The 27,953-nt window shown below is 35.1% G+C and overlaps 1 protein-coding gene across 1 annotated transcript in view; it reads left to right on the top strand.

Moving 5' to 3' along the window:
- The window catches only part of NRXN1 (neurexin 1), a 715,037-nt gene that overhangs the window by 61,927 nt on the left and 625,157 nt on the right, over positions 1 to 27,953 (top strand). Inside the window, exon 3 of the mRNA XM_082756025.1 lies at positions 14,929 to 14,958. Within this exon, the coding sequence (XP_082612151.1) occupies positions 14,929 to 14,958 (30 nt within the window). The remainder of the gene's footprint in view (positions 1 to 14,928; positions 14,959 to 27,953) is intronic.

Raw genomic sequence — 27,953 nt, forward strand, 5'->3', positions numbered from 1 at the left:
AGTTGTTTAAAGGCTATGCTAATGCTCTAACCAGAAGATGATGTATTTTAAATATTTGCCCCATGACAGAAAACTATGATAACTCACTATAATAATGCAGACTGGATGAAAAAAGATAGCTGTCAGTATTGAATATTAAGAGGTACATGAAAAGGGATAAAGTAAAACACTTTAAATCTTCATATTCTAAACTACTTTTGGAGACAAATGCTTTTTTTGGGAAGGGAGAGTTAGTTTGTTTTAATGGAAGTAGAATATGGTGACTGTTACACATGCATTGTAAGCATGTTACGGGAAATATGCTTAGAATTTATCTATTTATTATAAGTAAATTATTTACCGGCATTAGACATTCTTCCTATTGTATACTTTTGGAATAAGTATCTATTTCTAAAAGTGAGAAGGCATTTGCTATAAGCTGTGAAGATTTGAATTAAAAAAAAAATAAAAATGAACAAGCACTTTTTAGCTCGCTATATGAAGAGTCTTCACAAATAACTTACGGTGTTCATGGCTTTTGCATATTTTTTTGTCTTTTGAATCAAACTAATTATAGAATGACAGTACCTTGAAACATTTTCTTTAAACAAAGGAACATACAATTTCAAAATCCTATTAATCAATATTGCCTTTTCAAGTTTCTTAAGCATCTTCATATGCATTAGTCATTGCTTTGTTGAATTGTAAGATTTTTCCTGAAATTTTGTTACCTATTTCTGTTCCTTGGCATGCTATGACATTTTGTATCAGTATTGTTTTAGTGAAGTAAAAATGTTTACTATGTTGAATGAGAAGATTGCCCCTGTTTTAGTTTCTGTATATATTAACAGTTGGACCATAGCACACCATTTATTGCTCCCTATGTTGGCTGTGTTCATTACATTTATACATTCTTTACATTGCATAGTAAAATTACTATGCATTACTATATGAATGAATGTGCATATGTGTATGTACGCTATCTATTCAATATATACACAGATGCCCCTTGTAGGCAAGAAAGTCATACCAATTTCACCTTGTTTAAATATGAATTTCTCTCTTAGTAGGTGGTTGGTGGCTTAGGATAGTCCTCTGTTCCATAATCTTGATTGAAAAAAATATGCAAGAAATATTTGTGGTTTGTTTGGGAGTTCTGTTAATTTGATTAAGTACATAGGTTATATGATACATGATCCTTGCTTTCATGATTATAATTCCGTGAATTGCCTAATGGCATAAATAGTCTGCTGGGGAGAAATTTTAATTAAGGTTTAGATGCTGGAGTTTTGCCACTTTGGGAACCTCAGAATTATTCCTCCTCTCTATGAATAAAAAGTGGAAGGCAGGTGATTTATATGTTCATTTTAATGAAGGAACTAATATAATTGTTTCCGATAATGTTTTAGCCCAGAAATAGATCTTTGATAAAGAGTCCTACACTGATTTTTCCTTGATACCAGCCACTGTGTGATTCTTAGCAATTTGCTGTATACAGAAGAGCTGACAATAGAAAAGAAATTTTCATTGTCAACATGTTACCGTGATGATGTAAATGATATGTAGTTTTAGCAGAAGAAAGTAAAATAGGTAAAGATTAGAACTGGAATATATATCTGAGACATATCTGTCAAAAAGGAACAAAGGTAGCAAGGAATACTTCAAGAACTATGCATATTGATCAAACTGTAAAGTAGCTCCAACTTGATTTGTGTTCTTTTTATAGATGTCGCCTAAGTGTGACCATCTTGAAAGATCTGCTAGCAATATACATTTTATTTGTCCAGTTCTGAGATAAGAACAGACATAGACAAGAAAATTAGTGTAGCTAGACATAACATCAAGGTTTTGCATAAGCATGTCAGGCACAATATCTCCTTGTTGGAAACCGCCTGTTTCACCAGTTCTAAACTACCACTGTCAGGTTTGTTGCATCACTTAGAAGCCTTAGAAGAGTTACAATAAATATATTTTTATGCCGAGAAAATAGCTGGGGAACTAATTCATATCAAAGTGCTTAATGAAAGCCAAGCATCATTCTAAAGCATCTGTTTCCCAATTGCAGTGTGTATGAGTACTTTGTACACACAGAAGCTCAATCCAATCATTCACACACCTACAGAAAAGACATGTTGTTATTCAGTTCATGTAAAATCCATGGAGGAAATTTAAAAATTTCAATTCTTACTTCAGCTAAGGAAGAACAGATTTTAATTGAAGAAATATTGATCTTAATTCTAAAATTTCTTGTAATTAAATTATTTTCATTACATTTGTTGGCTAATTAATCAGCATTGAAATGCTGAATTAGCATTGAAATGATTGTAGACTAGTTCAGGAGAAAATTAAGTTCAGTTCTGAAGAAAATAAATCATGAGAAACACATTTTGCTCATGTGCAGTCACAGATAGCTGTGATTAAATATTAACTTGATGTCAATTAAAAACCTTCATTACAGCCTTAGGATTTCCAGAGTACAGCTCCACTCACGTCAGAGGAATTTCCTATTTCAACTAGTAGAAAGTTTGTTCTGTACCATTTTAAAGGCTTCCAAACACAGGTTCAGTTCAGTTCAAATGCACAAAATCAATCTTCACAGTAGGTAAGATTTCTGATGATTACCTAAAGAACTATACAGCAAAGTGATTTCAAATATTGTTACTGTACTTTTGTGTACAGTGCATCTTCTATATTTTCAGCTGCTAATTCTGAAGAACATTTCATCCCAAAGTATCTTAAGCTGCTTTTGTTAAAGTCACAGCATCACTGGTAGCACCCAAGCATTTCTCATTTCCTGCATACAGTAAAAGACAGAGTGAAAATATAAAAATATGTGCAGCTTTGCATGGTTCCTATTAATTTTGGTGTTATATTAGTGTAACTAGGCACAATGCTGCCATCTGGTTGGAAAAGGCCCTATGCTGTTTGTCCATTTTGCAGCATGTCTACTGTCTGTCCAGCAAATCCTATTGTATTAATGGGGCTAACAGACCAGTTTTGTTGAAAGGATGATTGGACAGGGATTTGATTTCATCTGATAGTAATTTAGGCTTGATTTTGTAGCCTCTTGTGTAGATGTAGTTGACTACAAAAAGCACAGAACAATAGGGAATCAGATTTATTGGTCTATTTTCTGCTCTTATTTACACGTAAAAAGTCACAACTAAATCTGAACAAATCTTGATTCCTTACTTAAGCAATTTTCTTAAAGAAGTTCTACAAATAATGTATGAATTTTTCAAATTATTTTCAAAACAGATATTTGTAAGACAGAAATCCCTTTGTCATCCTGCATCACTCTTATAGAACATAATTTGTTTGCTACTGTTACTCTCTGCCAGACTGAACGGTTCACTCTCTATGAAAGGTTTTGATTTGGATATCATGAAAATACATTTTTGTGCCATGTACGTAGCAGGGTTAAGTTGGAGAAGATCTAAAGGACTAATAATAGCACTAGGAAGAAAAGATGCATTAAGGTAAGATGCAACCATGCAAAGCTGACTGTATACAGGCAGTATTTAATTCCAGTTAGCATGTCCATTCTCCAAGATAGGAAATAAACTAGTGATTGCTATTAAGATGACTGAAAACACAAATCAAAGTTAAGTGTTAAAATTCCAGAGATTTTCAATGAAAACTTAAACTTTCCAATCCAGAGAAATAGTCCAAGAGGCTATATGGAAAAAGAGAAGCAGATCCTAAACAATATCATATTACTGGGCTAAGTACTTAGATTTGCATTGTATTCAATTTTCTGCTTGTACAAAAAAATTAAAGCATTTTCTGAAATAGCATTAAAGCACGGAGGAGGGAGTGTTTCTTTGACTTGCCTTCACTTGCACAGATAACTTATTTATCCTTTCATTGTATCCATTATTAATATTAATAAATTCAATTGTAAAAAGACTTTTGATTCCACCTTTGATTCCTGGTTGTAATTACCGCAGCCATTACACTGATGCAAGAACATTTGTCTCAATGACTGATGGAAATTTCTTTAAAGCACCGACAGATTGCAAGCACTTCTGAAGTTTAGTGCATATGAGACTAGCCAGACCCATTTTAGAGAGAAAAATTCAGCTTTAATGAGGTGGCAAAATAAGGCCAAATTCACATTTCTTGGGACTGTAATATAATTAAAAAGACATCATTTTTACATTTACATCATAATCTCTCCCCTGAGTCAGTACAGGTTTATTTAGAATTATGGTACAAATTACTAAAATGAATGGACAAGTAACTTTCTAAAAGTGTCACTGCTGGGAAGCACTTGAGAAAAATGAAATAAAGGTATCACAGAGTTTTTAATTACTGTAACTACATAAAAACACAAGTCCACTCAGATGTGCAATATCAAAAACTGTGTAACAGTAAAATAACCATAGATTAACAGCATTAAATGAAAGCAATGCCAAATAATTTAACATTTAATACTCTTTTGTTGGGACAAGATAAAAAAGTGATAAAGGTGCATAGAAATCAAACAGCAGAAAAAGATACTGTGTCAGAAAGAGTGTTAATTATGTCTTGTTGGTTTTGATTCTGTTTGTCATCTGCAGACCCTGGAGAGGGTATTAGGAAATGTTACAGCATGTAAAAGTAAATTGGGTGTGGGGTATTTTCCTACAGGGAACATTGGTAACAATTTGAATTATTTTTGTCACCAGTCATATTTGAATTCTTCATGGGAAACATATGTCATGACTGTTGCAAAGGATGCAGAGATTGGTTCTGAGAAAACAATTTATTTGAACATTTTAGTATTTTACAGAGTGTCGAAGTTTTGCTGTTGTTTATATTTGGTATCTGTTCTCACTTAGCTACAGAGAATTAATAGATTCATACAAGTTATGGCCAAATGGACTGTTATGGAAATATTAACCTGATCTCTTAAATGGCAAAAGGCAGAACTACTTCCTGTGATTCCAACAGTGTCACCCAAAAGTGTCTGATTGAGACAGATTCTGTTAGACAAAGGCTCATCTTAAGACTTGAAGAAAGAATTTCCCAGTATTCCCATTATTTTTTTTTGTTTTGTTAAAGTTTTTATTTTACTTTCAGTTTGAACTTTTCTGACTATTGATCCCAGCATTTGTCTGGTTGAAATGACTTCCAGATATCGATTCTTTTTTGCTTCATTGATAGTTATAGACTGGTTTCAAGACACCTCTTAATCTTGCCTTTCATACATTCAGTAGATTGATCACCATACGGCTTTCATTTTAAGACACTGTTGCTGAGTTTTCTGAGTTTTTTAGTGCTGTAAATGACTGTGAGAATTGTTTTTATTCTTTTCTGCAACCTATTTATTTTTCACGTCCTTTTAAATATATGAACACTGGAACTACACACAGTAATGGTTTTAGTTACGCCACAAAAAGTAATATCATTTTCTATTCCTGTTCATTAGTTCTTTGCCTATGCATGCAAGACTTGCAATGCTGCCCTTAGTTGCAGCTTCACACTAGGAGCTCATCTACAGTAACTTAACTAAAATTTATTTCATTGTCAATGCACCTGAGGTACAGAGCACTCTCCCAAAATGATAGCCTCATCTAGTAAATTCACAGATGTTAGTAGATTTTACAGAGGTGTGCTGCATTTGAGCTAATGTCTTTGTCTTTTACAAAACTGGCAGAAGTTTCTAATTTTCCCTGATGATCCTCAGATTTAGACTCTTCCTCATTTTTGGTGAACATGGGTTATCTGTGCTCATTATATCAGACCTTTTACCTAAGTTTAGTACAGAGTACACTCCCCAAAAGAAGGGATCTTCACAGAGATGTAGATAGAAAGTGGAGCTAGAACAGAATTAAATTCCTTTTACTCTGAAATTTCCCTCTTCCACCAAAATAAATAAATAAATAAATAAATAAATAAATAAATAAATAAATAAATATAAAAAATATAGTCCCTATTATATTTCTACCCACTGCACTGGAAGGTACCCTGAGTGTGTGTACCCAAAGCTGTGTGGAGTCTGGGCAAGTCCATTGACTTCAGACCTAACGGAGACATTCTCTCACAGAAACACAGAAACTACTGGGCCTTTTCCCTTAGATTCAGTTAGATTTGAAAATTTTGTGGATGGATTCCAAATTTGGTTCCATAAATCCCAGCTATAGGAAATGATCCTCCCCTATTTAATCGATAGTCAAGTAGAAGGCTACAACGGAATCCAAGTTCTCTACTAGATGTCTTTGTAATACATTTTGAATTAATCATTATTATAGTCAATAAACACAATCAATATTTACAGTTGCTTTTTCTTTTCTTCAAAAAAAAAAAAAAAAGTATGTAAGTAATCTGAATGGAATTTGTCAGATATTAAACATTTGAGAAAAGCAGCACTATTAGCCATGGCTTTTCAATGTATTGCTTTTGTTCATCATTATTGAAATTTCCTATTTTTATAACATAGTTCAATTTTCATATCCTTTCCAAGTATTTATTTTGAACCAGGTTTTAAGTAATACAATTTATCTAACAATTTGAGAAACTGACTAAATCATACAATTCAAGAGATCCTGGGTGCAGTCCTGTAGAAAAAGCTGCCTCTTGAAATGACATTTTCCTGTATGATATTTTTAAGTAAATGAATTTATGGAGAAGCATATCTGGGAATTGTTCTTTGGGAAAACAAACTGATAGTATCACGTCTTAAATTTCTAGCAACCATTTTTATTGCAAGACACCTGCAAAAGTTAAGCTTTATTTCAGGCTACTTCCTCACTATTCCTGCTATTGAGTATCTTATGAAATTTCATAGACTGTGTCTGTGGTATAATTAATTGTTGTTAAATGTTATTGAACTGTAATTCAGATAAGGAAAAAAAATGCTTTAAAAATGCCATTTCTAATATGCTATCGTTATTATGTTATTTCTAGAATGATATTTTTGTAATTTCATAATACTAACATATATTTTTCATCTGTTTATCATGAGCATACTGCTCTTTTATAATTGTCAGGACAAATATTGTGCTCTGTGTGTGGATAAGGTATAAATATTTTAGGAGAATAAAATTGTAATAGCAGGAAAAACAAAACATATGAGCAGTCAGTTATTTTGTAAAAGAATCAAGAATTCCATGAAGCATCACCAAATGTTAAAATGATTCTTGAATTAATAAAAGCATCCTGTAAAAACATGGTTCACATCACTGAATCAGGGTAATAGGCTAACATAATTGGATTGCATTGGGCTTTTGTTGCAAAAAAATATATGGAGTAGATTCTGCTCTCAGCTCAGTAGGGACAGCCTGGGACAACTCATCCAAAGATAATGGCCAGATTCACAGCCTGTGTAAGTGTAAGTTCTACTGATTTCAATAGTGTCATGACAGATAGAAGTGAACTGAATATTTGGCTAAATATGTGAAGTCAACAGAATACACCAGTAGAGCTGTGAGCAGAATTTGGCCAAAGAAATTAAGTTACAAACACAGAGATTAGCAGTGCAATTTAGGATTGTTTTTGGCAGAGGGGAGGGGGGGCGGTCTAGGAAATAAGTATTTGCAGTGGATAAATTCCTCTCTAGCTCTTCATCTATCTGAATGCAACATGAAAACAGGATTTTTCATGTCTAGTAGAAATCAAAACAGTGATGAGAAAGTTACCTGTCTGGCTAGTTGACTGGTGGCTGATGGAGGCCTTAAGGCCGTTCTGCATCTCTACTGTTGCATTGGCAATCTCTTTTAGCCTCTCACCTCATACCTGGGCTGTGCATTAGTGGAGATCATTGGTAGGATCTGTTGGTGCAGAAAAGGCTAAGAGCCCTCCTGTGTGAATGCTTGTGACAATGAGGACATGGCGTGTCTTGTATCAAAGCCTTTGTTTCCACCAATGCCAACAGAGTTGCTCAGTAGAGAATAAGGCCCTCCAGGCTGGATGTATGTGGACATGGATAAACTGCGGGTGGCTAAATCATCAAAAATAATGGGAATGAGTAACATTACTACTTGCTTCCAGTTATGTAAAGTTTACACCAGTGCAACTCTAATGACATAAGTACAGGTACTCTTGATTTAAATTCATGAATCACTGAGGAAATTTTGCTTCCTCTAAAATGCATACTTATAACATTGATCGCGTACATTGCTTTCAAAGAGGTTTTTTTTTTATTACTTTTTTTTTTTTTTTTTTTTTTAAGAATGGCTCGAGGAAGCAAAGTGAAAAAAAAAAGCCAAAGTTAGAATTTGGGTCTTCTGGCTTCCTCATCTCTACTTAGAATGATAGGCCATGCCAGGAAAAGGAGAATCAGGAAAGTAAGGCAGACTGTAAGCGATACGCGACAGGATGTAGGACAGCGATATAGGACAGCACAATGAAATACCTTCAATAAATAATGTCAAGTTCTAACCTAACATAAAAAAAGAGCAAAACAAAACACACACAAAAACAAACAAACAAACAAACAAAAAAAACAACCTTGGAAAGTACCGTAAAGAAGCCTAACAAAATATTTTCTTAGATTGCAGATCTGTTAAAAAATGTGTGATTTATCCTGACAACAACATGAGGAGGAATGAATTTTCATTGTTGTTTCCTAGCATGTAGGGATTTGGCTATATCTACATGGTATTATTCACAGAGCAGGAATTCAGCACTTTTAATTTTCTTTAATTTGAAATGTTTTGACAATTTAATATAGTATCAGTTAAAAGTTTAATCAATCAGACATTTACGGGAAGCTACTCAGCTAGTGTAAATCTTTCTGGTGCCAGAGCCATCAACAAAGACATGCTAATCAGTGCTAAGAATATACCCATCATATAAAACAAAATATACTAAACGTTCTAACTAGGTGAGTTTAAGCATCTGGTGCTGCCTGTTTCATTGTGTTCAGAACTCTCTGCTTGACTTCAACATCATGAGCCTTTTAGCATGTTCATGCACTGATTTTAAGTAATAGTAATTTGAATAAAATATGTCCAACAGAATGTTATTGCAGTATTGATATTACAATATACTGCAGCACTGAAAACTAAATGAAGGAATTTGGAGTTTCCCCATTTCCCCATTTCTTTGTTGTTTTTGCACCATCCATCTCCTTGACGTCTATGTTGTTTTTCCTTTCTTTTTTTTATTTTTTTTCCTTTCTTTTTCTCTCTCCCCTGGGATCTCTTTGTACTCACTACCATCCTCTCCTCAGTCAAAATTGTAATGGGCAACAAAGATGTACTCCCTCAAAATCATCTACTTAGTGAAGGAGTTGTGGAGTACAGACACTAGCATGAATACTAGGATATTGAGCCTGCTTCTTAACTTTGAATTCTGTCCACTTTACTAGCTGAGGCTCAATTCCTAGTCCCTTCTTACTGTGTCAGCTTTAGGGGAAATTTCTTTCCCGTACCACCTATTGACATGCAGTTGGGGATAGGAGGCCAAATTATTGCAGCTTTTACTTAGGTAAAATATCCTCTGATCTCGTTTGGGGGCAAAGCCCATGTCTGAGGTTGCTGTGGCCTTTGCTAGCTTTGTAACAGGCAGTGATCTTACTGATTTTTTAAGATGTGTATGTTTCTGATGCTGACAAATGTTGTAGGACCTGATTCTATGTACAACTCCGTGTAAGGCCAAATGGTTAAAGTGGCAGTTATTGCACACTGGATTCCTAGATGTGACCCATTGACCTAGTAGTACAGGATCAGCCACACTACCTGCTGTAACATCTTCACATCGTATTGTATATCTTGTTATCTTGTTCTATCTGTTTAAAATCATCTACTTCATACAGGTCATTAAGGGAAATTCAGAATGGGAAAGTAGAAGCAAATGATCTTAGAATCTCTATCAGAAATGACTGATGGTTTTAAAATATGTAGCTATAAACACCTTGCAAGATGATCCACTGATTAATGAATAATAATTACTGAACTTGCAAGGAGCTGCAATAAATCCTGTCAAAAATTGGCACTTTGGAAAGAGCATTGTTTTATTTCATATCACATAAAGGTTGTTAAATAGGGGAAACACTGCTTCCCTGGTGCTTTTGTTTTTCCTTCTGGATTGTAGCAATGGAGCACTTGCATGTTGTGTTTGATGCCTTGCATGATGAAGACATGCAATGGCAAGTTCCAGTCTGCATGCTGCTTAATGAATGTTTTCCTTTTCTCTCCTTCCCTGTTATGTGCTTACAGAAGACAACTATGTAGAAGGTGGGTGCTTTCTACCTTATTTTCCTAAGCTCTTCTTTTTCCTTTTTGTTTAGTGGGTTGTTTTTTTTTTTCCCCTTATGCTAAATGTTATAAAAGTACACATAACATTCAGTACGGTAAGTTGCATTTTTTAATCCATAAAGGTATACAAGATTTTTAAATAAGCGTGATTTATTTTTCCATACAGAACACAAGCAAAGACTCATTTTAATATTGGACATATTTATGTAATATCTCCACTGAAATGATGGGATTTTTATGCGTAGAATCATAGAATGGTTTGGATTGGAAGGGACCTTAAAGATCATCTAATTCCAACCCCCATGCCATGGGCAGGGATACCTTCCACTAAACCAGGCTGCTCAAAGTCCTATCCAACCTGGGATGCCTGATATCAACCTCATATGACTGATACCACTCTTTGAAGTCATTCAGGAGTGATGAAGAAATTACAACTTTTTCTCAAGTTCTGTATGAAAAATGCTTCAAGAAAATATACTTTTCTTCAGTGTGGAACATGAATCCTCCTTGTGAGAATATAATGCATGTTAAATACCTATAGTTTAGGAAAATGGAAAGTGCTTTTCTCCTTAGTCTTGCTTATTGTATTCTCCTTTACAGCACAAAGTTTTAGGAAAAAAGTTTATCTGTCTAACTTTTCAACATAATGCACTCTGCCTTTTGGAATTTGTACAAGAAGAGGCATGTGATTTTAATAATAATGTTGGTATGTAAGCAAGGTCCTTTAAGACAGTATGTCACAGGGCAGTGGAAACTAAAACACAACATCAACTAGCCTGAATATTGGTAAGTATGTCTATTGGCTGGTAAAATGTCTGAGTGACTATATTTCATGGTTGTGATGGCACAGAGATCAGTTTTTGCTAGGAATCAATTTTGCATATAAGCCAAAAGGTGCAGGTGCTGTTTAAAGTACAAGTACTTTAAAAATCTGCTCTGGGCAGTGTCTTTGCATACTGTATAAACAACTATTTCAAAAATGGTTTGATGTATTTAAACTGTGTAATAATTTCTATTTGTTTATTTATTTGGATAGTTTAAACATTTTTTTTTTTTTTTCCTAATGAAGAACTTTGTAAGCTAACACATATGCAAAGTGACTGCCCTGATATGTCTTTGACCTAGGGTCCTGCAGTGAGACACTGTGGGGCCTGAGTTTATTCAGGATTCAAGGCACTGTGGGCCACTGCCTGGCTGTTCACTGGCAATTTTCTTGAAACAACTGGAAGTATCAGTACTATATTTCTCTATGCAACTGTATTCAAAGACAAAGTGAGATTTAGTACATACATGATGTGCAATTTTATTTAAATACATGGAGAAGGAGAGAGAAAATTTAAACTGTTACAGTGCTTTAATTGTGCACTATCAAGCACTTATGTATCTGTACAATTTTCTCTTCATTGTGAAATTAAAATATATTCAACAATATTGGGATAGGAATTCTAACTTAGAAACATAAAAACATAGAAATAAGTACTTAATTTTACATTTGACATATGCATGAAATTCTTAATGGTGTCAACATGAGACTCAAATGTGAATTAGGATCAGTACAACTAGATAAGGAAGTTAAATTTAATTTCACATACTCATTTATGTACAGCAGTACAAGATAAACCCTGGATAATAGTTAATCCAGAAGTTACCTGAATCTAATTCTTAAAACTGCTCCTTTAAATGTATTCCAACACAGGTCTAGATACTAATGCATGCATTAAATTTGCAAAAGATGCATATCTAAAGAGTGGAACCATGGAATGTGTATCCAAAGCAGAACTGGGAAAGTGAGCTATCACTTTTCATCTTTGAATTCTGTGAAATCTGTGCATCTCCCTGAATTAGGCTACATAAGAAAAGAAAAGGATTTAATATTCATAAATTTGCTGGTGTGAAAAAGATACATTTTATTCATATTACTAAAATTGTGCTAGGGTTGAATATGTTCACCTCAAGTTTACCATGTTTAAATTTTTCTTTGGCCTGTGCTCTGCATGGAACTTAAACACAAGGTTATGAAAATAGACTATCTTCATGCTGTTTTCCCCCTTGCCCCTTAACTTTGACCTTTTGGTGCCAAATTCAGTATAAAAATGGAATGGATCATACATGCATACAAGAGGTATTCCTACTAAATCTTGAATTCCTAATTCACAAAGAAAAGACTTTTATCATTCTGCTTATGAAGTAACGGTGCACAAATGAATACTTTTAATGTATAGCATACCTATATGTGGCTCATTAAGGCTAGATCTTTCTATAACTATCCATTGTGGTTTTCTCTATTATAAGCACAAAATCATATTGGAAATCTAGCAGTGGTTGTTGTCATGGTAGATTTATTTGTATCATTTTCAAGCCCTCTGTGGATTGTACAGGTACAGTAATAGCAATTCTTCACACTTCCGTAGCCTTCATCCACAGATTGCAAAAATATAAAGTAAGGTAAGTATTGTTATGCTCACTTTACAAGTAAGTATGAGTAACTTTACTCCTTCACAAATAAGTAACATACAGTGTAAAGCAAAATGCAATGTCTTGAGAGCTAGTACTAAATTTTTTAATTGATGGATGTTTGCTTTGAGCAGTGTCTTTTTTTTTTTTTTACATTCATTTGGCTCTTAAAATTCAAGTGCTTTCTATGTTTTCAAGAGGCTTTAAAAAAAATAAATAAATTGCCATTTATGTTTTTCAAATTGTATAAGAATCATGTATTTACAACTGACCAAGCTCACATATCATATTGCTAAAAAGTGTAGATATCAGGCAGTGACAATCTCCAGAAGCTAGTCTTTTCAATTAAGTCCTTATAACTATAAAAGTTATATTTAAATGCAAGCTAGGAAGAGATTACCCTCTTTGTCTTCCCCTAGGAGACATGACAGTGATTTCTGTCACACCTTCTAAGAGCTGAAAGAGCTCGCAAAAATACAGTAACTGAATCTAATTTATACAATTTTGATAAAGAAAGCGATGTTCTAACATTCAACTAGTTTCACTTTCCCTTTCTTGACTACAGTTAAGGCCAAGTCAAATGTCTGAAAATTTTTATTATAGTTATCTGTACAAAAAAGTTTTGTGCCAATAGACAAATTAAATAACAAGGTGAAGAGACTATTATTTCCAGAAGGTCATGCATCAACGGACCAAGCTGTGATGTGCAGCACTGAAAGAATAAAGTTGGACTGTGGGTCTTTATGGTTTGTATTTTCAGTGTGTGTCTCAGTTGCAGACACGTGTGGACACATTTCTATTAACTAATATTGTGCAGAACAGAACAGCTGTGTGATACTTTCCAAGTAATACTTATGTAGGCATCCCTTCAGCATCACACTTAGCTCTCACTCTGTTTAGCTCCAATCACTGGTTTAACCCTCAGATCATCCTGACAGCTGCAGTGCACTGTCTTTGGAAACTGAATCTATTGTTCAAGAGATGGGGCACACCAGACCTTTCAGTTTAACTATCATCCAGGAAGGGTGACATTAAAAAACTCTAACTCGGTAAAACCATTGTTAGACTATGAAACAACACTTGAGATTTTGAACTGATGAGATATGAATCCTTTAAGACTGATTGCAGCCAGGAGAATCTTCTTTGTACTACCCCCAAGTACTATGAGTCATTTGTGCACCTAATTTTCTTTGTGAATTAGAAATCACAGGAACTCTCTAGGAAGTCTGCTTTCCAATAAAGAGCAAGATATTTTATTGCACACCTTCTTTGTGTGAATTATCTTTAATTAATTGCAAATAAGAAAATAATGCATCATTTTTTATAGTTGTTGGAGAAGAGAAGCACATTTAACACAAGCAATTAAGAACTTCTAAAATGGATCCTAAAACAGCTAAGAAGAATAAACCTGTTAAACCAGATGTAAAATGTGAAAAATCTTATTTCTACAAAAATGTTCTCTCTACAACACATTATTCTCAGTAAAAGTATCGTTTTATTATTGTGCAATTAAAAAAAAAAAAAAAAGCTGAATATTTTTGGTTAAAGTTTAACTAAATTTGTTCCTGGTTGAGTGATTACTGTTATGAACATCCATTTTGAAATGTCACTAAACCTATACTGGTATGATTGGATTTGATCTCAAAACACAAATATAAAGCAAAATCTATTTCTCAGGAATTTATGAGGTAGTCTTAAATTGTCACATAAATTTACTTTATGGCTTTGTATTTTATATTGCCTATATAATAATTTGCCTCCTCTGGAATATATTCATTCTACTCTCGCTTTTCACACAAATAAGGAGACATCCCTTGCATTATCATTTCAATGTGATAAAGAAATTTTGTTTAATTACCTGAAATGCTCATTTTTATGAGGGGAAAAAGATCAGACCCAGCCCATTTTTCAGGTTTACACTTCTCCAGGTTTTTAACATAATTGCGCAACTAGAGGACAGGAAGTCCTCCCAGCCAAGTATTCAAAGCGGTGTAATCAAAATAGAATAAAGACAGATGGAATATTAAAGGAATTGGTTGGATTTGAAAGCATTCTATTATTTTCTGGCTTCCCAACTACTGCACAGAAGAAATGCACAACAAAACACTACCCAGTGTTTGAATTGCAGTTCTATGACTCTTAGCCCAAAGCATTCCAACCAGTGGCTGAAAAATGCTCTTTGATTTCTGTCTGTGATACAGACATCTCATAGGAAACAGATGCCTGTCACAAAACATTTTTGTCACTGTGACAACACCACCTTCCCATGCTCCCTTGTTCATTGCTGACTGTGCTCTTGTTTTCCTTCAAGGTCTGGCGCACCTGATGATGGGCGACCAAGGTATGGGCTCTGTTCCTTTTCCACTCTGCTTTCATTGTTTCTTCTTGTTCTGTAGCTGCTTTGAAACCATCACTGCAAATGATGGGCAAATGCTTGAAAGCTGTCTTTGGCTGCAAATAAACATGTTAAACATGTGGTTTTAGTCACATCCTTCCTTATTTTTTTCTTTTGTTTGCTCCGTAAGCTTTTGTCCTTCCTGCCTCCTCAACTCCCCCTCTCGCAATATAATAACTGAAAAGAGGTGAGAGAAATAAGAAGGTGTTTTAGAAAATTTCATGTATTTATCAGAAAACGCAATTATGGGTGATTTTATGAAAGATAAATGAAGCGCAAGAGCATTCCTCAGATAGTTCCTGAAAGAAGATACTGAGCTTGTCACATTGTACGCATTGAAGAGTACATTTACATTAATGCATGGCTGATTGGAAACGTGCAGAAAGCACCTGCTCCTAGCTTTTGGAATGCTAACAGTACAATTTTTCCACCTAAAGAAATCAGTGTTTTTCTTCTCCTAACCCATTGTCCATGTTAATATTGTATCACTCCTTTTTATCAAAGCATGAGTTATTTCTATGTTTCGCTGCATGTACATGATTGGAAAAAAAAATAAAGTATATCCCTAATATGACATTGATTGCATCTCCATTTGTCTACAGACACTTATACTTTGTCTCGTTTCATGTTTAGATATTATTGCATTTACATAAAACTCATGACTCTTACTGTTGTTTCTCTCCTCTTCTTATTCTCTTTTTGTCTGGAAATGCTTTCTTCATGGAACCATTTCACCAAATCCATAGGTAAAAGTAAAGGTATTACATGATTTTCTTTATTTTTTAATGCCATCAGTATTCTTAATGTATGTTTAAGTAATGCTAATAAATGTAAATCTTTTTGTACTGGTAACATGAGGTAGGTATATTTTTTAAGTAAATAATTCATGGATATTGAGGTAAGGAGAACCTAAAGTATAGGCTGACTTATTTAAAGTTCGTGTCCTGGTTTTGTGAGAGATGTAGAGATGTAGCAGTGATAAAGGAGACTACAGTTACAGAAAGCATTCAGGATGAAATAACAACCACTTTTTGAGGTATGCATTTTTCTGTTCTCAAAAAATAAAATAAAAAAATAATTAAAAAAAAAAACAAAAAAAAACAAAAAAAAAAAAACTTGATGGTGTTCAACAGCAACTCCCTGGAGATAATCCGTCCGCAACCTGATGTAAGTTTTAAATCTGAATAGAACTGTTTTCAGCAAGTCTCTGCTATCAGCTGATCACTTTACCCTGAGATTTTCTTTGTAAATTAATCACTTTGAGTCTGTCTAAGACAAGAAGTGGACAAAGGAGTGATGAAGAAGGAACACCAAAGAGAAATGTGGGTTTTTAATATATATTTTTTTTTTTTCTTATGTGAAAAACATTAGCCATGTTTACTTTCTAACTCCTGCAGGGAACATGTGCATAGGGTCAAGACTTTTCCTGTATAAATAATCAGGTTTGCTATAAGGATACTAATTCACAGACATTACATACATACATTCTTATGATAAGTAGATGGTCATTAAATGTAATTAAATCTGTGGTACAGATGAATTATAAGGTTCTGTTCATCCTAAGCCTTTGTCAGGCTGTGCCTACTCTTGGTATAAATTAGAAAGTAATGTAAATCAGTAGTACTTTGCTAACTAGTTAAACTAGAAACAAACTTCCAGGTCCCTCGCTGTCTTGGCTGATTCAGTGTTTCTAAACCTAGAAGGTGCATATGATGCAAGCCTGTGATTACAATCCTTTAGTGTCTCATTCTTCTTCATATGAGATTCTCTGGAGTGACTACATACTATCACTAGGATAATATGTAAAGGGTTATGAGTGTTCTAGACCTATAAATTTTCTTGTTTAGGAAAAGTTCAGCAAGTAGAATAAAAAATGGCCTACTGATTTCTTTGTCTTACAGAATTGTCTTGTTTGTTGGTTGATCTTTCCTGTGTTTTTCTTAGCTGTACCTTTTACCTGTGACTTCCTTATTGCTTATTATGGCTACTTTGTTCCATAATGGTATATGTCTTAGGTGGAGTTACCTTAAAATGACATTTTATATTCATATAAATACAGTCTTTAATGGAACCTTAACATTATCAATCACTTTTGTTATTATTGATTTTTCTTTCTAGTTTATTCTATACATGGAATAAATTATATAATACGTCCAACAGTGATCTTTTTTTATTTATTTATTTTATAAAAGGATGAAAGCACATAAGTATTATGAAAATACATTATGATTGATGGTTAATGTGGAAAGCAGATTTTAGCCAAAACAAAACAAACAAACAAACAAACAAAAAAAAAAAAAACACAAGAAAACAAAAACACCACAATTATTGTGCAATAGTTAGACATTTATATCTTTGTTGTAAAAGGATTAATAATTATATTGATAAAAAAATGACCTTGGATATACTAGTTACATTTAACATTTAAAGATATGCCATATGACATAATTTAAACATCACTCACCAGTCATCTAATCATTCTAGTACACTTTTCACATTGTACTTTTTTACTAAGTTTCACCTGATTACTATTTTTTGATAATCACAATACTTCCTCTGTTTATATAATGGTGTATGTTTGTTCAAATGGATGGATAGGGTTTATATGTATACAAACACTGTTTACCTATAACCTCTGTATCAGGAGGTTATATACCTAAATACCTATATACATCATATCCTCAGTGAAAGGAAAATGGTCCCATTTTGATGACTCTGTTGTAGTAGCTACACTAATATCCACTATTGAAGCATGTGACCTTGAAACAGCTGTGATAACACACATTTATGACTATATAACTAAGTAGGAGGTTGTTGGAAAGGTAAGAAGGGACAATAAGGGAGCTTTAGGTTGAATTCTTTCACATCTGTTTCAATCTTTCATTACAATTTCAGTTCCTTAAGAGGTAGCTAATGTCAGTTACAAAAGAGATGACAGGATTCTGAGTGATTATACAACAAAGAATAAATAATAATAATAATAATAATAATAATAATAATAATAATAATAATAATAATAAAACTTTAAAAAGATCTACTACATAATTTGTTAGGAAGTGTGTAAATGGCTGAACCACCACCCATTTCTTAAATCAATGTAACTTCAGAATGAGATACCTCAAGGACAGGCCAGGGTCCTGATGTTGATAGCGGAAGGAGAGGAGAGGAGAGGAGAGGAGAGGAGAGGAGAGGAGAGGAGAGGAGAGGCAGACAAGCAGTACAAAATCCAGTACCATCTCAGTGGATGCACCTGCTGTTTGCCATTTAGTTGCAAATATCTCCTGAGATACTCCAGGTAATTTCCTGACAAAGTTTTTATTAAAGCATTGTCAATACTAACAAAGCTGTCGCTGCCCCTTATAGAAAGGAAGAAATGGAGTTGGGGAGATGTCACTGTGTTGAGGTATCTGTCAGTACTTAAGGATATGTAACTTGATCTATGTACAGCACCAGGTGACATAAAGCAGTACAAAAATAGGAACACATGTAGGAGTTTCCCTCATAACTCTAGAGCTGTATGAAACCTATTTTACCTGACCCATTATATAGCCTGTGCCTAATGCTAGGAAGAGCCACAAACTTTAGTTTTAGTGACATTCATTTAAGTTCTGATAAACATTGTATCTGTTCAGATGTAGGAGCTTTTGTTTTGTTTTGTTTTGTTTTTCTGGAAATTACCTACCTGGTTACAAATTCAGCAGTAGAGTTGTTGCAGCTAGTGTGGTGGAAAAACATGTACAAGGCAATGCTTATAAATTACATTCACATTTTTTATTAAACTGGTTGAATATGTTACTTAAAACAATTGTTGGAATTCAAAGAAAACCTTGAATTTGAGCCCAAACAAATATTTTGCCAAAAGAAATTTTTTCTGCCTTCTCCAGCTTCTGTAGGTAGTCTGATAAAACTGTCATTTCCACATACAGACCTTACCTCATCTAGAGTTTAGTACCTCCCAGATTTTGTGATGAATAGCGGTAGAACTAAGATTACATTGCAACTAACATAAAGCTCAATTTCTTTATTTTTTTCCCCAATATGTTCTGTTCTTCTCTTCCTTTACATTTTCTTTTGATATACAAGGAAAGGGTTTTATAATTCTACAATATAAAGTGATGTGCATTGCTTCCTTTTTCTATTGCAATCCTCTTAAGCTTATACATATTTTTACCTATAGTTTATTTCTATGCAAATAACCTACTTTTGACTATATACACTTTTTTTTTTTTGACTATATACACTTATTCTATAACTAAACATCGTGTTCAGATTTTCTTCTATTATTTTAGATATTATATGTTGTTTTAAATTGTATGCGAGTTACTCAGGTCCGTAACAAGCTATTAAATGATATCTCGCTGAGCAGTAAATGTTTCAACTGAAGGATTGATATTGCAACTGAAATTTATTGTGTTAGATTACAGGCTTTTGATGTGTTGGTATTTGGTATACTTCATATACATGCTTAAGAAAGACCTTGGAATGTCAATATTTATGTCAACTTCCTTGCCAAAAATGGGACGTTTGCATTTGCACAAATTATCATACATTATATGTAAAAGCAGAATGACTCAACTGGCTATGTAAGAGCAGAATTTTATTGATTATCCATCCCATAATGCAGTTGACAAATAGAAAAATAAGGCAGTGAAAAATTAAAATAATATGAATAAACCTTTGAACAATTGTGAGTATTAAAATTATAAGTTATAGCTAAGCAATTTTTACAGATCATGGTATAGTGCTTGTTTTATGCAACCCTAAAACCTCCTCTAAAATCATATTAAGTGGAATTCACTCATTAACTGAATGCATACCACCACTAGTTCACCTTGTTATGATGACTTTCATTTGTATTGTTTGTAAAGAACTAAGACAGTTTCGACTTCTTGTGCTCTCTGAAATTAATAGGATTGTTGAGCAGCCTATCCTCATCTGTTTTTCTCTGTGCTGTTCAAAAGTGGGTCTGAGAGTCATGCATCCTCCAGCCTTTCTTGACCTGAGCCACCAATAGTTCAGAAGCCATGTAAATGTACAGCACTGAGCTCTAGCATGGCATATTATTTTTCTCTTGCTGCCCAGTTGACATGGACTCAGTTGCATGTGTTCTTAAGTCTTTTCTTGGATAGAGTAAAACATGGACTTAGGACTTCCTTGACTCTCTGTTCTTCACATCATAATATATCCTAGGTGAGGGCAACATATTTGAAAAGCTCACTGCTAGATTTGAAGTGAGATAATTTACGGGGTTTAGACAGAATAAGGTTGCTAAGCTTGGATAACTGAGATTATTTCAAAGTCATATTCTATTAGAAGCATGAATAACCTATATTGTTCAGCTCAATCTCATATTTTTTTCTACTGATAAAATAGAACAGATCAATGATGTTTAAAAATTTATCCTCAGGTCCAATTAAATATTTAACAGGTCCCAAACATAATGACAGTCTCGTATAATTTACAAAATGATCAGCACAAGAATTTTAGAAAGCAGTAACTATACATCATACCTGTTTTATCATGACCTTTTTTTTTTTTCTTAAAAGATCTTCATAAATATATTTAAATAGTGACTGTTGTTTGCAAAAAGTATTGTAATTCACTTCTTGATTTTAATGCATGCACCTATAACCACACACATGTGATCCAATAGATATTTATATTATCTGTCCATTTTGATGGTTAATTTCTTCAAACATTCTTTCAATATCATAATGAACTATACTTCAAATATTTTAATGAGAAGGGTGAAATATTTGTGTATTTAAAGGTTGTGATGCATTAAAACAAATAATTGACTTGCATTTCACTGTGTGATACTTCACAAATGTAGAATATTATATTTTGAGCTGCATATTCACATTTACGTTGAAATGTGATCCACTAATGTTCCATAGGGAGAAAAATGCAGCAGAACATTACTATGTAAGAAGTTTTCTGTCTAAAGACTGTGGCTTAAGAAAATAAGCAATGTCAGGAGTAGAAATGAGACATATGAATGAGAGACAATTCTGTCTTGAGACGCATATGCCCAAATTTATATCTGAGATAGCTTATCCATGGTCAGCAGTATAAAGATAAATTGTAAGGACCTGCTGTAGGTATCAAGAAAACTATTTGAAGAAAGAGGAACACATTTATTTTAACAAAGTCATTTTTCTGCTATGTCACCACATGATAATGTCCAAGCCATGCCATGAGTTCTAGCACCTTTCCATAGTTCCATATTCTGAGCCATTCCAATGTCACTCAAAATTATCAGGTATCGTTTACATTCATATACATATATATCATAAGCCTTCTGTGAATTCAGAGGAATGACAATAAATGTGAAACAATGGATTTTATGTAAGAAAAATGGTTTATTTCCAAAAGTGTAGATTTTTTGCTGGGTCCAGAAAACATTGTAGTATAAGATAGTAAAGATTTTCTCCTTCCTCAGCACTGTTCAATTTATGAGCATAGATTTCATGAGAAGATGTACCCATCTCTGGGTACATTCTCTGTTGTCAGAGAACCTTTAAAAATAATATTAAAGCTCTTTCAAGATGAAAGATAAATCTTTCAGGCCAAAAAGTAGGTGGGGATTTACTGAAGATGAGAGACAGCAAACTGTTACTCTGTACGGTTAAAAAAAATAAAAATCTTTTTCAGTATTTTCAAGCAGGTAAGCAATGATGCAATAGGAAAACTAGGCATTTCTTGCTAAAGGAAGCATTTTTTTTTAATTTTTTTTTTTAAGCGATATTTATCTGTTACACTAGCAAATAAGAATTAAAAGCTGCAGCAGTCTGTATCTTGTCACACAAATTCCATGGGTGTTTGATACAAATTTCATATGTGTCTCCAATGATATAGAGATTTCAGAGTTGTATCCAAGTTGTATCCAAGATTCCTTGGTATTCTGTAGCATACCCTGGAACCTACTTCTTTATACCTTTATTGAATATCTAACAGCATTATGGAGCCAAATGTATCTTTAGAGTAACACTAAGGATTACAGCTTCATTCTAGGTTGCACTATGGGAATAAACTCAGTCATTGGCTGAGTCAAATAACAGCTATACAAATTAAGCCAAACAGATTCTAATTTCTATTATTTTAGTGAAAACCAAAAAGCAATTGGAGATAGTACATCTCACCTAGGAGTCTCAATTGAATTTAATCTGGTTAGAATCACACTCAGTGGAGTTTCACCAGTTTCACCAGGAGAAAGAGGCCAGAGCCCTGAGCAGAAGAATTTTCAAAAATGGCTATGATTTGTCTACATCTATACCTACTAAATTTAGTAGAAAACTATGACAATCTCTAAAAAAAAGCTAAATTTAATGAGAATTAAGAAGGTTTAAGAATTCCATGGAACTGTAGTAATGTAAGTGAAAATATGGACTATTCTCTCTAAATGTACATCATAACAATATCTTTCCACTGAGAATGACTCCCCATAAAAGAGTTGAAAAAGATACATAAAGAGTCTCATCAGAGTTAATTGTTCCTGTGAAGTAACAGTGCTGTGCACAAGACTTTTAACACACTCTCTTAACTCTATGGTGCTTTATATTTCTATGGCAGTAATAGTATGCCAAGCTACTTAGAAACAAAAGAAAATTTGAATTATCCAGTCTCCTTTAAAATCTTTTAATTAACCAACATAATTTGCACTGATATATGTCTTTCCTGATACTCCAAACCTTCCAAAACCCTGTCATTCTTAATTGCTTGAAGGTAACTTTCTAACTTCACTTCAGGGACCACCCAGAACAATTAAGTCTCAGTAGAACATTGAAACTGAGCAGTGAACTGGGAAATTCAGGAGCACAAAGGAGAAAACTTTCATAGGAATTGAGCCTGGACAATGGACCATGGAATTTGCTACAAAGTGGCACTTTCATCATTCTTTTAATGATTTTCATACATACTAACCTGATATCAAAATATCTTTTTCTTTCAGGCATAGGAGGAAAGAAAAGCAATTAAATCTCTTTACTGGAATCATTTACTCTACTGAAAGAAGTAACATCAGCTATATTTGTTTGCTGTTGATACCCACACTAATTTTATGATGAGTACACACACACCATTTAAAGTCTGTTTTTGTAACTTGTTAATGTGATTTAGAGATTCCAGTACATCTTGTTGCCTGCTTAAAGTAGACCTTTATTCCTAAGAAAGGGAAAAGTCTGGACTGACTCACTGGTACCTCCTAATGCTGTAGAGAGGCAACCTCAGATAACTGTGATGTTGGCATTATAGTATTGACTTGACTAGGCTCTTTATATTGGTACGGGGGATTGGGGGTGAGGTATGATTTCAGGCAGAAAAGGAATGGTGAGGAAATAAAATATGCTGGGTCTAAACCCTTTCATCTGTCTTTATGTATTTAGACAGAGAATAGGCTACTGAGAAAGCAAAATTTATCAGTAAGTGAGTATAGGCCAGTAAATTTTTATTGTAATTGCCCATACTTACCCATTCATTTGGCCTGTGTTTAATACCACAAGCTATTGTTAGCCCATTGTCAGAAGGAGTATACAACCAAAGAGAAAGATTAAATTTCCTCCTGTGACCATTAACGTGCTTCTGAATTGGAACTGGAAACCATAGCAGAATGATTTCTGACAGGCTATACTGGTAATTATACAAGCCCATTCTGACTTGTTAGCAACACCTTTCTAGGATTAAAAATTATAAATAATATGCCTGATTTACCTGTTCATTGACCCTGAATATCTGTATTAGGAAGAACTTGGATTATATCGCAAAGGTGCCAGATAAGCATTTTCCCTCTCAAAAGGGCATTGCAGACATTTTGCTAGTAATACAAGGAGCTGGTCCTTTGGTATTTTCAGTTAATGACTTTGCTTAAGAACTTGGGATTATAAGGTACTATACTTAGTATTTGCACTAGTCCTTAAGGAATCTTCAGAAAATCATCAAGCTCAGTTACAGGCAAATCACCGTTGTAAACTAATTTTGCAAGCATATGAGATACAATTTTCTTAAATGACTATCCTTGTGATTTTACTATTGAACCTGTGCAAAACAACGTGTAAGTTAAATTTAAAGCCAAATGCCTTTTTGGCAATGCTGTTTTCACTGTGAAAAGATGTGTTTGAAATGGATGTATGATATTATAATTAACTGTGGCTACTGACTAGTCATATAGTTTTCAATTTTAGTAGAGTTATTTAGGAGTTATTATGTTGAACTGTAACACTGGTGAATATTTACATCACCATAAGGATGATGTGAGAGGTCACAAAATTCTTATTCTATTTTAATTCTAATCTACATAAATGAACATCCCCAGATCACTTTGGTACAAGTGTTGGACAAGTTATGTTCTCATTTCACCTGAATACTTGTGCAGACTATAAATTTTTGGGGTACGTGAAGGTGCTTACATCATTATGAACCTTCAAACACTGCTGTGTCTGTTTTAGTCATGAACTGATTTTTGTGTGTGTGTCTTTAGCAGTCTTTTGGCTCTATAGTCCTCTGCAATAAATTATTCAAATAAGGATCCTGTTCATTATTGTAACTGTATAAGGTTTGGAAGAAAATTCAGACCTCATAAAAGAACATATAAATCCTGAGAGCAGGATTGGAGAAACAAAGGTAAAATTGGAAACTCATAATTTTATGACTTTTGTACTACATATGTCTCAGTATAGGAGATACACATCCATATATGTCCATACATCATATATTAGACTAAGAAAAAGATCTATGGCAAGTCTATATTCTGAACGTTGACATAAAGCCACCTGAGCCTCACTGTTAGCCTACTCACAGAATCACAGAATCACAGAATTTCTAGGTTGGAAGAGACCTCAAGATCATCGAGTCCAACCTCTGACCTAACGCTAACAGCCCTCCACTAAACCATATCCCTAAGCTCTACATCTAAACGTCTTTTGAAGACTTCCAGGGATGGTGACTCCACCACTTCCCTGGGCAGCCTGTTCCAATGCCTCACAACCCTTTCAGTAAAGAAGTTCTTCCTAACATCTAACCTAAAACTCCCCTGGCTCAACTTAAGCCCATTCCCCCTTGTCCTGTCACCAGGCACGTGGGAGAACAGACCAACCCCCACCTCGCTACAGGCTTCCTTGAGGTACCTTTAGAGAGCGATAAGGTCGCCCCTGAGCCTCCTCTTCTCCAGGCTGAACAAGCCCAGCTCCCTCAGCCGCTCCTCATAGGACTTGTTCTCCAGGCCCCTCACCAGCTTTGTCGCCCTTCTCTGCACCCGCTCAAGCACCTCAATGTCCTTCTTGTAGCGAGGGGCCCAAAACTGAACACAGTACTCGAGGTGCGGCCTCACCAGAGCTGAGTACAGGGAGACGATCATCTCCCTAGCCTTGCTGGTCACACTGTTCCTGATACAAGCCAGGATGCCGTTGGCCTTCTTGGCCACCTGAAACATACTGCTACATATCCCTTCAGAACAAAGAAAGGAGCTTTTTAGACAACTCTGAAGAAAATATATTCCTCTATTCCTGCTGAAAATATGAAGAAGCACAGAATACATAGAGTAAAACTCCAATTCTAAAAGGACAAATCTCTCTACAATTTTTAATGGCATATACACATTTAACATACACACGTCTGCATTCAGAATATATGTGCAAATGCAGATAAATAAAATTGCCCTGAAACCATTCAGTTTTGCTATGCTTCATACATTACCTCTCAGAAATGCCAGTATCTCAAGTTTTTGATAATGAAAATATGTGATAAAAATGACTGCCATGTCTCCACCCATAAGTCACTACTATGTTTCATTTATTTTCTCTTCCAGGAAAATACATGCATTTGATTTTTATTCATTGGTCTAAACTAGGTGTGAGACTTGTACCTTGCATTGATCCTGAAATGGATAGAATCATAGAATCATAGAATCATAGAATATCCTGAGTTGGAAGGGACCCTTAAGGATAATCAAGTCCAACTCTTGACACCGCACAGGTCTACCCAAAAGTTCAGACCATGTGACTAAGTGCACAGTCCAATCTCTTCTTAAATTCAGACAGGCTCGGTGCAGTGACCACTTCCCTGGGGAGCCTGTTCCAGTGTGCAACCACCCTCTCTGTGAAGAACCCCATCCTGATGTCAAGCCTAAATTTCCCCTGCCTCAGCTTAACCCCGTTCCCGCGGGTCCTGTCACTGGTGTTAATGGAGAAAAGGTCTCCTGCCTCTCGACACCCCCTTACGAGGAAGTTGTAGACTGTGATGAGGTCTCCCCTCAGCCTCCTCTTCTCTAGGCTGAACAGGCCCAGTGACCTCAGCCGTTCTTCGTACGTCTTCCCCTCCAGGCCTTTCACCATCTTCGTAGCCCTCCTCTGGACACTCTCCAACAGTTTCATGTCCTTTTTATACTGTGGTGCCCAGAACTGCACACAGTACTCGAGGTGAGGCCGCACCAGCGCAGAGTAGAGCGGGACAATCACCTCCCTTGACCTACTAGCGATGCCGTGCTTGATGCACCCCAGGACACAGTTGGCCCTCCTGGCTGCCAGGGCACACTGCTGGCTCATATTCAACTTGCTGTCTACCACGACCCCCAGATCCCTCTCTTCTAGGCTACTCTCCAGCGTCTCATCGCCCAGTCTGTACGTGCAGCCAGGGTTTCCCCGTCCCAGGTGCAGGACCCGGCACTTGCTCTTATTGAACTTCATGCGGTTGGTGATCGCCCAGCTCTCCAACCTATCCAGATCCCTCTGCAAGGCCTTTCCACCCTCATTGGAGTCCACAACTCCTCCAAGTTTGGTGTCATCAGCAAACTTGCTCAAAATACCTTCTATTCCTACATCCAGATCATTTATAAAAATATTGAAAAGTACCAGCCCTAAAATGGAGCCTTGAGGGACCCCACTGGTGACCCTCCGCCAGCCTGACGCAGCCCCATTTACCATAACCCTTTGGGCCCTGCCCGTTAGCCAATCGCTCACCCATCGTATGATGTTTTTATTTAGCTGTATGGTGGACATTTTGTCCAGTAGGATCCTATGGGAAACCGTGTCAAAAGCCTTGCTGAAGTCCAAAAAAATCACATCAGCTGGTTTCCCTTGGTCCACCGTACAGGTGATCTTATCATAAAAATAAATCAGATTAGTTAGGCAGGACCTACCCTTCACAAACCCATGCTGACTGGGACCAAGGACTGCTTTGTCCCCCAGGTGCGCCTCAATAAGTTCGAGAACCAACTTCTCCATGATTTTACCAGGCACTGACATGAGACTGACAGGCCTGTAATTGCTAGGGTCTTCTTTCTGACCCTTCTTGAAAATCGGCACAACATTTGCCAGCTTCCAGTCTACCGGGACCTCTCCAAATTCCCAGGATCGTTGAAAAATAATTGAGAGAGGTTCCGCGATGACGTCCGCCAGCTCTTTCAGCACCCGGGGATGAATCCCATCCAGACCCATGGACTTGTAGCCCTGTTAAAGAAACAAGTTTTCAAAAGTTCTGTTTTTATTGAGCTTTTATGGAAGTAATACAAAAGTGTAATTATTATTTTCCTTTTCAGAACACCTACAAGATTTGTATAAGCTCTGTATCTTTTAATAAGTGCATATAACTCTCAAAAATGTACACATATCTAGGTCATGCTAATTACCCACCTTGGGAGGTAAGAATGTGCCTATATTTCTCTACCTAGCTGGTGTACTCTTGAGACCGAAGTCGGAAGAGCAGGGTTTAGAAAAACTAAAAATACACTTCCTAGGATCTTAGTCACTAAACTGCTTAAAAAGAAGGTCTCTCATGTTGACAGCCTGTAATTTGTATTATGCAGGAAATAAGACTAGATAATCAAAAACAACCCTTCTGGCCTTGAAGCCTATGAATCACATATAATGGAGAAATTACTGTGGTAATGTAAGTAAATTGTCAGACTTCAAAAACAGCAGACTCAGTTTTATTTTACAAGGAATAATTTT

Source organism: Aythya marila (assembly GCF_965140915.1).
Source record: "Aythya marila genome assembly, chromosome: 3".
Lineage (NCBI taxonomy): Eukaryota > Metazoa > Chordata > Aves > Anseriformes > Anatidae > Aythya > Aythya marila.